The sequence below is a fragment of the Gymnogyps californianus genome, unplaced genomic scaffold (genome assembly GCF_018139145.2).
Source record: "Gymnogyps californianus isolate 813 unplaced genomic scaffold, ASM1813914v2 HiC_scaffold_67, whole genome shotgun sequence".
NCBI classification, from domain to species: domain Eukaryota; kingdom Metazoa; phylum Chordata; class Aves; order Accipitriformes; family Cathartidae; genus Gymnogyps; species Gymnogyps californianus.
The window spans coordinates 90,103-103,513 of record NW_026114460.1 but is presented as its reverse complement, the minus strand read 5'-3'; the positions used below and the strand labels follow the sequence as shown (position 1 = coordinate 103,513).

General features: G+C 60.1%; 1 protein-coding gene and 1 long non-coding RNA gene across 2 annotated transcripts; both read left to right on the top strand.

Annotated features, from left to right (window-relative positions):
• The first annotated feature begins 3,244 nt into the window (after positions 1 to 3,244).
• LOC127029085 (uncharacterized) lies at positions 3,245 to 3,959 on the top strand. The gene is made up of 3 exons (XR_007768124.1): positions 3,245 to 3,302; positions 3,397 to 3,446; positions 3,602 to 3,959. It is a non-coding gene; the product is annotated as an uncharacterized LOC127029085 (long non-coding RNA).
• A 306-nt stretch (positions 3,960 to 4,265) lies between these two features.
• On the top strand, positions 4,266 to 6,464 carry LOC127029074 (SUN domain-containing protein 3-like). Its single transcript, XM_050914726.1, has 6 exons — positions 4,266 to 4,380; positions 4,605 to 4,689; positions 4,828 to 4,943; positions 5,222 to 5,389; positions 5,756 to 5,842; positions 6,293 to 6,464. The coding sequence occupies exons 1-6, from the start codon at positions 4,270 to 4,272 to the stop codon at positions 6,449 to 6,451; spliced, it is 726 nt and encodes a 241-aa protein (XP_050770683.1). The 5' UTR covers positions 4,266 to 4,269; the 3' UTR covers positions 6,452 to 6,464.
• The last annotated feature ends 6,947 nt before the right edge of the window (positions 6,465 to 13,411 follow it).

Below are 13,411 nucleotides of genomic sequence, written 5' to 3'. Positions count from 1 at the left end.
GGTCCCTTGGCTGGGTCCTGTGCTCTCGGCTGGCTGTGCCCTGCTGGGCTGCCTGCCCTGGGGGGGTTCATGTCCCCCCCGCTATTGTCCCCAGGGGTCCCTGTCACATGGGTGGGTACCAGGCGGGGTGAGGAGCCCTGGGAACAGCCCCCAGGGAGGCTGGGAGCCCCCGGTGCCCCGAGGAGGGGGCTCACCCTGCAGCCCTGGGGAGGGAGCGGGGCGTGCAGCAGGATGGGGCTGGGGGATGCCCCGGGGATGTTGGGCTGGGGCCCGGGGGAGGCACCGGAGCCACTGGGGAGGGCAGCGCGGCAGGCACCGGGCTGCGCTGGGGAGGGAGCGGCCGCAGAGCGGGGAGGGGACCGGGGGATGCGCGGGGGGCCTGGGGAGGGAGCGGGCGTGTACTGGCGAGGGGGCTGGGGATGCGCCCAGCAGCCGCTGGCAAAAGCATCGGGGGTGCACGGGGAGAGGCGGGGCGCTGGGGAGGGCCCCGGGGTGGGGGACTGGGAGGGACGGGGAGAGCAGGGCTCTGCAGCAGGGCGGGGCACCGGCAGGGGCATGGCGGGGTGGGGGCACTGGGAGGGTACTGGGCCGAGCACTGAGGGGGGAGATGGGGCCGGGGCAGGGCTGGACCCCCCGGGGGAGGAGCGTGGCCCCAGCCCCGGGAAGGGGCAGCCCTGGGGTGCCCCCGTTCCTGCACAGCCCGGCCAGGACCAGCCCCCTCCCGCAGGCCCCCCAGATCCTGGGGGGCCCCACCCGCGCCCTCTCCCACCGCCCCGGGGCTGCGGGGCTGCCGTGGCTTAAGGGGGCCGTGCCGTCAGTGTGGTCTCCACTGTCCCCTCGGCTAGTTCGGCTCAGCCGTTCCGGCCGTGCCCCCTCGCAGCTTCTTGGGCAAATTAACCCTCTGCCAGCCAAGGCCAGGCCGGGGGCCGTGAGCCCACTGCAGCCCCCCCGGACCCCCCACTGGGACACGCTCCTCCCCCGGGGGGTCCACTCCCCATCCCCACCCCGCTGCATCCCCCACTCCCCATCCCGCTGCATCCCCCATCCCATCGGCCGCGGGCTCCCGCAGTGCCAGCCTTGACCCACGGGGATGGGCGCCCGGCCGGCAGCCCCCCCCACGGCCGCGGTGCCCGCGGTTGCTCCCGCCGTGCGCTACGAGTGGGTGCTGAGAGTGATGCCCTCTTTGCCCGGGGGCCGGAAAGGATGGCGTTACTTTTCTTCCTAGCAGCTCTCATGGTGCTGGGTTTTAGATTTGCGAGCAAAACAGCGTTGATAGCCCCCCAGCATTTGAGCTGTTGCTGACCAGTGTTTGCACAGCGCCAAGGCCGCCTCTGTTTCTCAGTCTGCTCCCCCAGTGAATAGCCTGGGGATGTGCAAGAGGTTGGGAGGGCACACAACCCCCTCCCAAGGCAAATGACCCAAACTAACCAAAGAGATAGTCCATGCCATCTAATGTCTTGCCCAGCAGTAAAAAGGGAAAAGAGGGGGTTTAGGGAAGTCAGCTAGCTTTTGCACGGGAAGTGGCTGGGCATCAGTCTACCCGTGGAAGCTGCTGAGCGATGGAAGGCTCGTTCTCCAGGCCGGGTGGAAGTGGGCCACTGCAGGGAGCAGCTGGCTCCGGGCATGCTCGGACTCCACCTCCAGGCTGACCTGCAGGGCACGCAAGCTGGAAACGAGGGGGTCAGGCAGGACCCGACGTCGATCTGCACTGTGGCTCCGCAGACTGGTGGTGGCCTTTCAGAGGCCTCCCTGGACTCATCGGGGAGTGCTCACAGCCTTTTTGGCAAAGACTCTGTGAGCGCTTTCCAAGTCGGCCCCTTTTCCGACAGGTCTTGCCTCGGGTTTTCTGACACAGAGGCACTCCTTGGCTCTGCGCTAGGACTCAGTGTTCATGCAGAACTGTCGAGGGGGCAGTCTGCATGGGGTGGTCCTCCAGCCTGAAGGGACCTGCACACGGGGCTGCTTGATCCCAGCGCTGGGAGCCTGGGCAGCACTGGGGTCCCCGCTCCCAGGCCAGTCCCGCAGGGCTCCGTGCAGTACCCACACGCCCGGCTCCCTGATGCCCGCCCCAGCGGGCTGCGCACAGCGCTCTCACAGCTCAGTCCTGCAGGCTGCCGCACGCCCGGGAGGTGGCTGAGGAGCCTGACGAGGGGCTGAGGGACGAGCCCGGGTCTCTGGGCTTGTCTGCAGCACCTGCACCCTGGCTTTCGGGGGGAGCGCTTAAAGCAGCACTGCCTCTGGACTCACCCCCGTGGAACTACAGCCTGTTCTGAAGCACCGCAGGTCACTGCCATCAGCAGCTGGCAACGCCCGAGTGCAAAAAGGCAATTCCCTGCTCTAATTCACTGTTAAAACTCCCCAAATTCTCCCAACACTCTCTTCCTGCCCAGAGCGCAGCCCATGCCACCGCCTGGCACAGGAGGAGGTGGGTAACGGCACAGCAGCTTGCTGGGGCAGCCACAGGAGGTGCTGCTCTCTGTGCTGCCAGGTCCTTCTGGCCCCTTGTCTCTGGGAGCTGCAGGTGGGGGTGGGGGCCAACCCACAGGGCTTCTCCCTCCCAGGCGGCACAGCAACCCCCTCCCTGGGTAGCCCCTCTGAGGTCATCACGGGCATCACCAGTCGCCTCTTGTGAGGTCATAACCAGCTGCCCTCCATAAAACCCCACGCTGCAGAGGCGGGCGGCAGTGCGAAGCAGAGCGCTTTCAGCAGCTAGCGGCACACGCCCAGAGAAGAGGCGCTTGGGTCTCGGGAGGAGAGCAGGCTTTTCCCTCCGCCTGGCCAGTGTGCTGGGGTTGCAGAGATGCCAGCCAGGTTGGGCAGGTGGGTGCAAGAGGGCCCAGAAAGCAGGGAGGGATCAGGCCAGAAGCCTTGTGTTCCGCATCGCTTCCCGGCAGGAGCAGGCAGCCCCAGAGCATGGGGCCCATTCTAGCAACGGGCCACTACTGCTCTCCAGCCGGGCAGCCCGGCAGCCCCATTCTGGGGGCACGGCCCTGCCCTTTCTCCGGGGAGAGCCAAGCGGGGCCAGGCTGCTGCCCCTGCGTCAGGCCAGAGGTCTTTGTGTCCCAGGGGTGGTGTGCAATGGGCCAGACCTTCCCGAAGGCCCGCGGGCCCTCGGGCTTGCAGCTGTGCTGAGCACAGGAACCTGGTAGCAAGCTAGCTCCCAAGCGGATCCCCGGCAAATCTGCGTCCCAACCTTGGGCTTTGGGAACAACAACGTTGCCTCTCTTTTAGACAACGCAGCACCCACCAGAAGGGCAGGAGGGTCCTGAGGCTCCTTTTCCTGCTGCTTCCCGTCCTGTCTGGTAAGCATCCCTGACCAAAAATGCTCCTCGCAGTCCAGAGGAGAGGGACCAGCTCCTGAGGAAAATAACCATCTCTTGACAATGTGACCCACAGCTGTTGTCTACTGCTGGGGCTCAACGGTGTGGGGAAAGGGAGCGTTGCGGGTAAGTGTCCCTTGTTGTGGGAAAGCCAACGCCTGCAAAGGCCGTGGCTCTGCCCTCCTGCCTGCCCTGGGAACACGCGGCGCCTGGTCCAAAATGCCCATCACCGCTGAGGCAGAGGGTGGGGGGTGGGGGGTGCCCTTCTGTTCATCCTTCAGTCTCCTTAGCGCCTGGATCGAGTTCAACACAGAGACGGATCTTCCCGAGTGACCTCCGCAGGGTGGCAGGCTGAAGCGGGGAGCACTTTGGCAGAAGGTGCCTTTGCTGCCTGCATAGCTCTCGGAGAGCCTGGGGGGTCAGACGGAGGCCCGCAAGATGCTCTGCTGAACGTGGCTGGTTAAAGAGCCCAACCTTCGGGTCAGGGTCTCTCTAAAGCGACTCGAAGCAGCAGGAAATTCTGCCAGCTCTCCCTAGGGGAGTCTCCTTTGGGAAGCCCTGGCAGTGCTCCTCGTGCTTGCTCCAGTGGAGTGTCTTTATCTTGCAGAAGATGTCAGGCCTGCCTGAAGAGGAGCTGCAGTCTCGAGGGTAAGAGCGCTTTCTTGCCAAGGAACGCGCTCTGGGGAGCCGTCTCAGCTGGCTTCCTGCTGCCTGCGCTCACTCGCCTCGCGTCCAGGGCTCCTGACCTTCCCCGTCTACTACCTGCGGTGGTGGAAGGGAGCCATTTGTAAACCAGAGGAAGGAAAGGGGCTGGGGGACGGGGGGTGACCCAAGCCCATGGGACCCTTCTCTGCACGGCGTTTGGAGCCTGCCTGCAGGGGCTGGGCAGCTGCTGGACAAGACCTGCTTTCCCTTTGCCTCCAGGAACTCCCAGCCTTGGCTGGAGCAGATGCGGCAGCTCAAGGAGACAGCGGCTCAGGTGTCTGCTGCGAGGGGGAACATACTGCAGGCAGTGAGAGAGGTCCTCGGAGACCACGGCGTCCAAGAGGAGAAGAGAGAGGTAAAGGTGCTGCAGGTGGATCAGAGACCTCGCTACTTTTCCGGGCTCCCTCCTGTTGCTTCCTCTTGGCACTCTCAAAGTCGGCACCCTTTCCGGCACCTCTTGCCTTGGGTTTTCTGACAGCGGCAGTGCTTGGCTCTGTGCCAGGACTCCGTGTTCGTGCAGAACTGCCCGCGCGTGTGTTTGTGTTCACTGCCATCTCTCCGTTCGCAATTTTTCCCCAGGAAATTCTGCAGTTGACCCAGGCGGCAATTAAGAAGGTGCTTGAAAACTACCACCAGATGCCTGACTGGGCTCTGGAAGCCATAGGTATGCAGACAGAAAGTCTCACTGCCCTCGCTTTGTGTATGGCGCTCCCCCAAGGTCTGCCAGGCTCTGCTTTCGAGCCTGAGAAATACAGCCTAATGCACTGCTTCGACTCCTAATCTTCGGCCACCTTCACGTCAGGCGCCGCCATTGACAAGGAGAGGACATCCAAGACTTATGGTGGGCAAGGCAAGAAGACCTGGTGGCTTCCGCCATTCGGCTTTTCTTCTGCAAACCCTCCAGAGACAATCTTGCAGGTATCACAGGAGAAATCCTGACTTGTGGTTCACCTCCTTGCTTTCGGGTTGGCACACCAAGTGCACAGCACTTCCCTTCAGCCCGGCCGTATCGCTCAGCCCTGCAGCCTGCCTCGCATTCCTGTGATCCCTGCGATCCCTGACGGCACTGCCCTCCCTTCAGGAGGGGGACCGAGCTAAACCCAGCTGCTGCGACCTGCCCGCCACCCTTAGCCACCTTTGTCCTTGGCAGCCCTTTGGCTTCCTTGCCACTGATGCTCAGGGCTTTCTGGTTTCAGCCCCGTATTGCCCCTGGCGACTGCTGGCCTTTCCAAGGATCTCGGGGCCACGTGGTCATCCGGCTGCCTGAGCAAATCTGGCCAACGGCTTTCACCATCTGGCACATCTCCGCGGCAGTCTCTCCTTCCGGGGAAGTCAGCAGCGCCCCCAAAGAGTTTGCTGTCTCCGTAAGTCTTTGCCTTGCGCTTCGTGGGGGGCCCGGCCCCAGGGAAAAGCCGTACCAGAGACGTGCTTCTCGCGGCGGCTTCTCTCAGACATCTCTCTGGGGCTGGCTGCTGCAGAGCACCGCATCCCTTGGGGGGCCACTGGGGGCGCGTGCGGGTTCTGTGCCTCTGGGGCCTTCTTCTCGGCTTCATGGCCAAGGATCCCGGAGCACGCGCTCAAGCACCCTGACCCAGAGTCCCCCTAAGCTGTGCTAGACTGCCGCTAGAGCCAGGGCAGGTGGGGAAGGGTTCCCGGCTTTGGCCTCAGCGTGCCCTTTTTCTGGTGCCCTGCTCGAGCCTGACCTGCTCCCTTTGTCTCTCGTCTTGGAGGGAGTGGATGAGGCAACGGCAGAAACTCTCCTGGGGACATTCACCTACGACGTGCACAAGGAGATCGCTCAGACGTTCCATGTGCAGGTACGGCAAGAGCTGTGAGCAGGATGCCCGGGAAGAAGGCAGGGCTGTCCGCAAGTCCTTGGAGGAAAGAGTGCGGAGGATCGCGCCAGCCAGCCTCTGCTCTGCCACGCTCCTTGCTCCTGCGGGGAAGACGGCAAGAGGAGGGCAAATGGGGCTCTGCTCTGCTGGCCGAGGCAGCTGCCCCACCTTTGCAAGGGCTTTCCTTTTCCTTCGGGTAGCGCAGAGAAAGCAGCAGTGGGAAGGGAAACAGTCCCCTCAGGGGAGCCTTTGCCTTCTAGGCCAGAGGGCTCCTCCGTGGCCCTGGCAAAGGGGGGTCTGGTTGCCCGTGCTTCCTCCTTCGTCAGGGCTGCCGTTTGGGCCTCAGCGGGGGAGCGCGGGCAGAGGGGGCTCCGGCGATGTGCGGGGGCTCTGGCCACCTGCGTAATGATGGTTCCCTCCATTTCTGTACAGAAGGAGCTTCCCAGGACCTTCCGCTACATCAAATTCCGGGTGCAGAGCAACTGGGGAAACCCGGAGTACACCTGTGTGTACCGAGTACAGGTTCACGGGAAGACGGCGAGCCCCAACGACCACCCGCAGGCCCAAGAGCTTCTTTTGGAAGAAGAATAAAACAAAGATGATGTGTGGCACTTGACTTGTGTATGTTCCTCGCCAACGTTCTTCCAGGGAGCTTCCAACAGCTTGCGCCACGAGTCGGGAAGGGACCTTTCTCCCTCAGGAGAAGGATGCTCGTGGTCCAGGCAGCAAGGGACAGGGCAAGGGAATGGGCTTGAAGGAGAAGCCCCCGATGGTCCAGCTCCAGTTTCCGCAGACCAGGGTGGCTCACCAAAGCTCCAATGTCCCTAGGAGAGCAGAATCGCAGGCCCGGGAAAGCTGTCCCGCGGGCAGAGCAGAGGAGTGAAGCAGGCCTGTCTGCAAGGCCCTGTGCCCTCTCTCCTTTCCCAAGCAGTGCCGGGCGGCACGGAGGGCTTGGGGCCATCCTGGCTCCCGGGTGCCCCTTCTCACTGGAGCTGCTTCATGCAGGAGAGGGGCTTCCCTCGGGGGTCCCGCACTGGCTGGCCTCCCCCTGGCTCTGCAGGGTGATGGGCAGGGGAGCCCTTCTTCAGGCAGGCCACATCAACGTGCAGCACGTGTCTGAGCGGAGAGGCCAGCAGAAACACAGCTCGGAGGCACCGAGGACAGCCTCTCTGGCTGCACACCCAGCTCCCTGTTCTCCGGGCCCAGCACCCTGCCTTGCAGTAAAGGCAGGGCTTTTCGCAGCAGCCGCAGGAGAAGGCTGCCCTTCCTCTCAAGGTTGTTCCAGCCAAAACGCCCCAGCCAGTTCTCAGTCAGTACTCTTGAGTATCTTCATATTCATACAGCCACTGACACAGACAGTGGGACTGAGTGCACCCTCAGCAAGTCTGCAGGGGACACCAAGCCGAGTGGTGCAGCAAACCTCATGAAGTTCAACAAGGCCCAGAGCAAGGTCCTGTACGGGGCTCAGGGCCATCCCCAACAGCAGTACAGACTCGGGGATGAATGGAGTGAGAGCAGCCCTGCGGAGAAGGACTCGGGGATCCTGGTGGATGACAAATTGGACATGAGCCGGCCATGTGCGCCTGCAGCCCAGAAAGCCAATCGTGTCCTGGGCTGCATCCACAGAAGCGTGGCCAGCAGGTGGAGGGAGGGGATTTTCCCCCTCTGCTCCACTCTCATGAGACCCCACCTGCAGTACTGCATCCAGCTCTGGCCTCCTCAGTACAAGAAAGACATGGACCTGTTAGAGCGGGTCCATAGGAGGCCCACAAAAATGACACAGACGTGGAGACTCTATGGATCGCCACAAAAAGAAATAATTTGCAGTTTCGCGATTAACTTTCGTATTGGTTTGAGTTGGTTTCACTGAGTGTTATTACTTTTTTTTTCCTAAAATATTGAATCCTTGTGCTTGTTAGATCCCGTGGAATGTTCTCCTGGCTTTTCTTTTGTTTCTTGGCAAGTCAATGAAGAGGGGATATTTGCTACCTAATTTGGGGGGAATTTCACACGCTTTCAAAGGAACACTTGGAATTTCCAGAGGTTGGCTTCGCGGTACACCAATTATCTTCTGAGAAAAGCTGACGGAAATATGGCCCGAGTTGGAGATGGCTGAGAAAGTTCTTACTGCCATTGCTACAATACTGCACCGTTCATCCCAAGGCGTCAGAAATCCTTCATGTAAAAATTATGAGATCTGAAGACAGATGGCGTGGCTGACCCGGTTCCATTCACCGTCACTCACATCACGTGGCGCTAACTCACTCCTGCCTCTGCGTGTAGTATTTTGTGAAGGCAGTTAGTGCTTGGCAAGAAATCTCTCGAGCATGAAAGCAGAGGAGTTTCCTTTCAATCACAGAAAGGGGAGAAACGTATCCTAATCTTAGCGTTTGGGTTTAAATTAGGTTTCAAATCCCTGGATTGTAAATCAATGTCCTTTGACAGTTTTTAGCTGTGATTTTTATCGGTGGCGGCAATAGAGGAGATCATCCCCCCATCTGCTTACAGGGACCTGCATCGGTAAATACCTGGAACACTTCACAGAGTACCGATCTTCAAATGCTCTCTTAAGCCATCATAGCAGCTATCTCTACACGTTAGTTGAAATAGATATAAATGGCCTCCTAATGTCAGGTATACTAATTCCCGTTATTAATATTTCTAAGTGCTTGAGTTTGGGGCTTTGCTATCCAAGGCAGTGGCGGGTTTTGAAGACTGCTGTTCTATTCCCTGTGAAGCAAATACAACAGGCGTTCTCCTGAGCACTGTCAGGGCTCTCCATTCTTCACGAAGAATAGTTGTTCCCTAAGTAACTTATCTGCAGCTTCTTAGTCTTGGAGAGAACTAGAGAGTGCCCAGCAAGAGAGACCCAGGTCAGATGAGAGGATCCACACCACGAACTGGATGTGCCTCCTCTTCGTTTTAATAATCGTGAGGTAATTTCATACATGAGAGTCATCAGTACCATAGTTAGACAAATAAAGCATCGACGCTTGTACATTGTTCAGTGGTACTTTTCTCAGCTTTGAACTACGCTCCGTCCATTTGCCGTTCTGCTCCTTGGCCCTGAGGACTGACTCACGGTAGAGGTTTAAGCAAGTCAGGAAAATGCTCATGCCATTAGAACAGCGAAGCATATGCGAATACGGTAGGTAATGCCTGCACCGTGTTTAGCGTTTCATTGAAAAGCATGTACACCAGGCTATCATTAGAGAAGAATTGCCCCTTTTTGTCCATTTGCTGTTTCTGTGGTCCTTCCGAAGCAGGGAATTACCAGGAACTAAACGTACGCTTCATGAAATGTAAGCGGTCATTTCCTTTTCCCTGTGGTGATACCTACAGAAGGCCTTTACCCTGAGGAAGGAACAAAGAGTGGCATAGGAGCAGAACTATTCCCTCTCAGTTCAAAAGATGTAAAATTCCAATGGCTCGGTTTTAGAACGGAAATCCACTAAAAGCATACGGAAGAAAGGGCCGAGATCATGAAAGCCTGTGTAGCTGCTGAGCCTCAGCGAAGGGGAGAAATTCTACTGCAGTATTCGTAAACTGAGCAGTGACCCAGTCAGGAATAACCGCCTTTGCCCGCTGATCCAGGTTAACGGGCTGAGAAGCAGCCGAGAATCTTTTTCCTCCACAGCAAACAAAGCTGAGGGTTGATTTGCAGCAACAGCTGTGGATTGGACCTGCAGAGGTGTTGCAATGCGGGCTGGTTTTAAGTTAGATAGCAAAGTGAAACTCCTGGCCACCTCTGGGGCTTCCTGAGGAGCCCTGACATCGGCAAGCAGGCCCCGGCAGCTGCCTTGCCAGACGGCCCCACCTTCGTGCGTTCGGGGAGACCAGCCCCCGCTGCTCACCCCGCCTCATCTGCACGCAGCAACCAATCAGAGGGCTCCGCCCTTCCGCTCTACCAATGCGCAAGCAGCGCCTGTTGCCGGGGGCGGGATGAGCTCCCGCGCGCTGTGACTAGCTTGCCCCACACACTCCTGCACTCGTTCCTGGCTTTGCTCACTCCCACGAGAACAAAGCTCTGCTACAGCACCAGCCCTGGGCCGGAAAGCGGGAAAATCTCCAGCAGGAAGCGCTGGAAAGAGCAAACCAGAGAAAGAAAGGAGTGGGCAGAGTCTTCATGGAAGGGTTTCCTGTGCTGGGTGCCACTGACTGGGTTTAGTTTCCCCTGTGAATCGTCCCAGCTCCCTTCCTGTGTTCTTCTTCTGTGTCACCACTCCCTTTTGGGGAGGAAACAGCTCCCCCCTCGGCCTCCCCTTCTTTGGGGAAGCAGCTCCCCGCCATCGCCTCCGCCCAGACTGTGGCGGGGGAATAACTCCCTCCCATTGTCCCCCCCACCCCATAAACACCCCTCCAACCACATCTGACCCCAAGCATGCCGACCTGCCCGGTATAGGGAGTGCGGGCCTGGCGAGGATCGGGGCAGGGGGCTCTGGAGGAGCAGGACCTTGTGGGGAGCAGGTAGCTGGGGTACGTGAAAGGAGCGGGGTGCCTGAGGGGAACTGAAGGGGATCAGGAGGTCTGGGTGGGGGACGTGAGGGGGTGGGGGGTGTCTGGAGAGAACTGAGAAGATGGGGGTGTCTGGGAGAAGTGAAGGCCAGGGAGGGTGTGCAGGAGGGAACTGAGGAGACGGAGTCTGAGAGGAACTCAAAGGACTGCGGGTGTCTGAAGCGGGGAACTGAGGGGGTCGAGGTCTTCTGGGGGGAGCTGAGGGGTGTGGGCTTTGACTGAACTCCAAAGCATTACTAGGGGAAAATGTGGATGTTCCTTCCCTCTTAGCATGGGTCCCATGCGTACCCACCCTGGCAACTGGGATCCCATTGACACGGGAATAGCCACGCCAGCTAGGCCCCAGTCACCTCCCGGGCATCCTAAAAGCCTTGCAATGAAATGGGAAGGATGGGAGAGGCAGAAGCAGGCAAGCTGGTGCTCTTGGAGAACGGCCTATGTCTACACGCAGCCAGGCATAGAGGATACAGAGGGGTTTGAGCCACAGGTGTCTGAGACGGGCGACGAGGACTAGGGAAACATGAAGCAAAAAGCTGGTCTCGAACAGCAGCTCTTTGGACCCTGCCCAAGCTTGCGTGGCTGTTGCCTGCAGGAGGTGCAGGTTTAGCCGGGCCCTGGCTGTCGTGTTGCCTGGGGCTGTTGGGGTTATAAGCCACAGGAATCACAAAGACAGGTGCAAAATCCCGCTCCGGGGGTGGGTTTTTTTCTTAGTTTGCAATTTTAAAAAGAAAACTAGGATTGCAAAACTTGTAAAAGAATGTTAAACTCCAACCTGTTTGTGCCAGACGGGTTTCGTGGATGTGCTGACTTCTTCTGGATGCACAACCCTGCCCACCACGTAAGGAAGCCAGATGGCTCAGGCAGGGCAATGCTGCCACCTTCCTGACAATATCAACCAAAATAATTCAATCTTTTTCTCCTGCCAGTTCTTCCAGTCCAAGAATTCCTGTAGGGACACCCCCTGCCGCAGGCTGCCGCATGGGCTTTCTCTAAAGGGGGTGAAGCAGCAGCAGGGCCCTGGCTTGTGCAATCTCCCGTCAGCCAGATCCCTCAGCCTCGTGGGTGCCTCCCAGCTGTGCCCGTGCACTTCTGTATGTCCAGTTGCCTTAAGTATTCCACTCCATCCCAGCGGGTGTTGCTGGGACCCACCTCCGCCAGCAGCACGCTGTTGTGCTCGAGAGCCCCAGCCATCTCCTGCTGCGAGGTGTCCAAGCGCACGAGGACTGCCCGAACTGGTGGCTGGGAGGGAGGATGGGCAATGGGGCGATGGGGGTGTTTGAGGACGTATAGGGGTGGGGATGGGGTGTATGAGGAGCGTATGGAGGCAGGGGGTCCGTGGGATTTGGGGGGCAGAAGGGTATGAGGGATCAGGGCTGTATGAGAGGCCTCCTGCAACCTCCACCTCCCTCCCTGGGATTCACTGGAACTTCCTGGTCCCCCCAAGGCAGCCCTGAGGCTGGCCAGCCCCCAGCACCTTGTGGGGGTCTCTCCTGGCCACTGACCCCCATGTCGTCCCCCCCAGGGCAATCCCTATGTCTTCGACTGCATCTTCCCCCCAACACCACCCAGGAGCAGGTCTCCCGCGCCTGTGCCATGCAGATGGTGAAGGTGAGGCTGGAACTCGGGGGGCCCTGGGGGGTCCTACCGGGGGGTCCTAGCTGGGGGATGCTTCTCCAGGGACCCCCAGATGGGGGTCATTGGAGGGTGCTGGGAGGTGACGGGCAGGTTGGGGGGTGACGCTGGCAAGGGGAGATGTGCAGGGGGTCCTTGGGGGTGTCCAGCAGGTCTTGGGGTCTCCGCAGGACTTTGGGGGGTCCTGCAATCTCCAGGCATTCTGGGGGTATGTCTGAGGGGTCCTTGGGCATCGCTGGGGGTCTTGGAGGTGATGTGAGGTGCCATGGGGGGGTCAGGAAGCCCTTGTGGATCTCAGGGGAGTTCCTTGGGGTTTGGGGGGTCTATGAGGCCCGTGAAGGTCCCGGGAGTCCTCGGGGGTTCCTGGGGGTCCCGGAGGGGCTTCTGCCCACCCTCCCCCTCCCACAGCCGTGCTGGCCACGTACAATGGCACCATCTTTGCCTATGGGCAGACGTCATCAGGCAAGAGCCACCCATGGAGTTGAGGGGCCGGGGGGCCTTGGGGAGGGGCAGCACCCCCTGGGCCCTGGCACCCCCTGGGTGCTCACCACCCCCCACCACCTCAGGGCAAGCTGCGATCCCAGCAGATGGGCATCATCCCACGTGTCGCCCAGGACATCTTCAACCACATCTACTCCATGGACGAGACCCTCGAGTTCCTCATCAGGGTGGGGACCGGGAGGGCCTGGGAGCAGTGGGAGGTGGGAGGTCGGGTCTCGACCCACCTCCCCACCCTGACACCCCCAATTCCCTCCAACTAGGTTTCTTCCTTTGAAATGTATCTGGACACATTCCGTGCCCTGCTGAAGAGCGATCGGTGGGAGCAGTGGGAGATACTGGGTGGGTATTGGGATGCACTGGGTGCACTGAGAAGCCTGGAGGCACTGAGGAACACTGGGCGGCACTGGATGGGTAGTGGGGAGCAGTGGGAGTCAGTGGAAGGGTATGAGGATGCTGTTTACGGGGGAAGAGACTGAGAAACAGAGGCGGCCTTGGCGCTGTGCAAACACTGGTCAGCAACAGCTCAAATGCTGGGGGGCTATCAACGCTGTTTTGCTCGCAAATCTAAAACCCAGCACCATGAGAGCTGCTAGGAAGAAAAGTAACGCCATCCTTTCCGGCCCCCGGGCAAAGAGGGCATCACTCTCAGCACCCACTCGTAGCGCACGGCGGGAGCAACCGCGGGCACCGCGTGTCGGCGTCTCCCCGTGGGGTTTGCTGTCCGGCCGTCCGGCTGCCACAGCTCCCAGCCAAGCCAAGCAGGAGCCAGGCTGCGCATGTACTCCCAGCAGGCGACGCGGACACTCAACACGCGTGTGCACATGTGCACGGACGGCCACAGCGCGTGGGCTCCAGCGCCGGGCTCAGCATCCAGCCCCGTTTGGATCCAGCATCCAGCTGCGG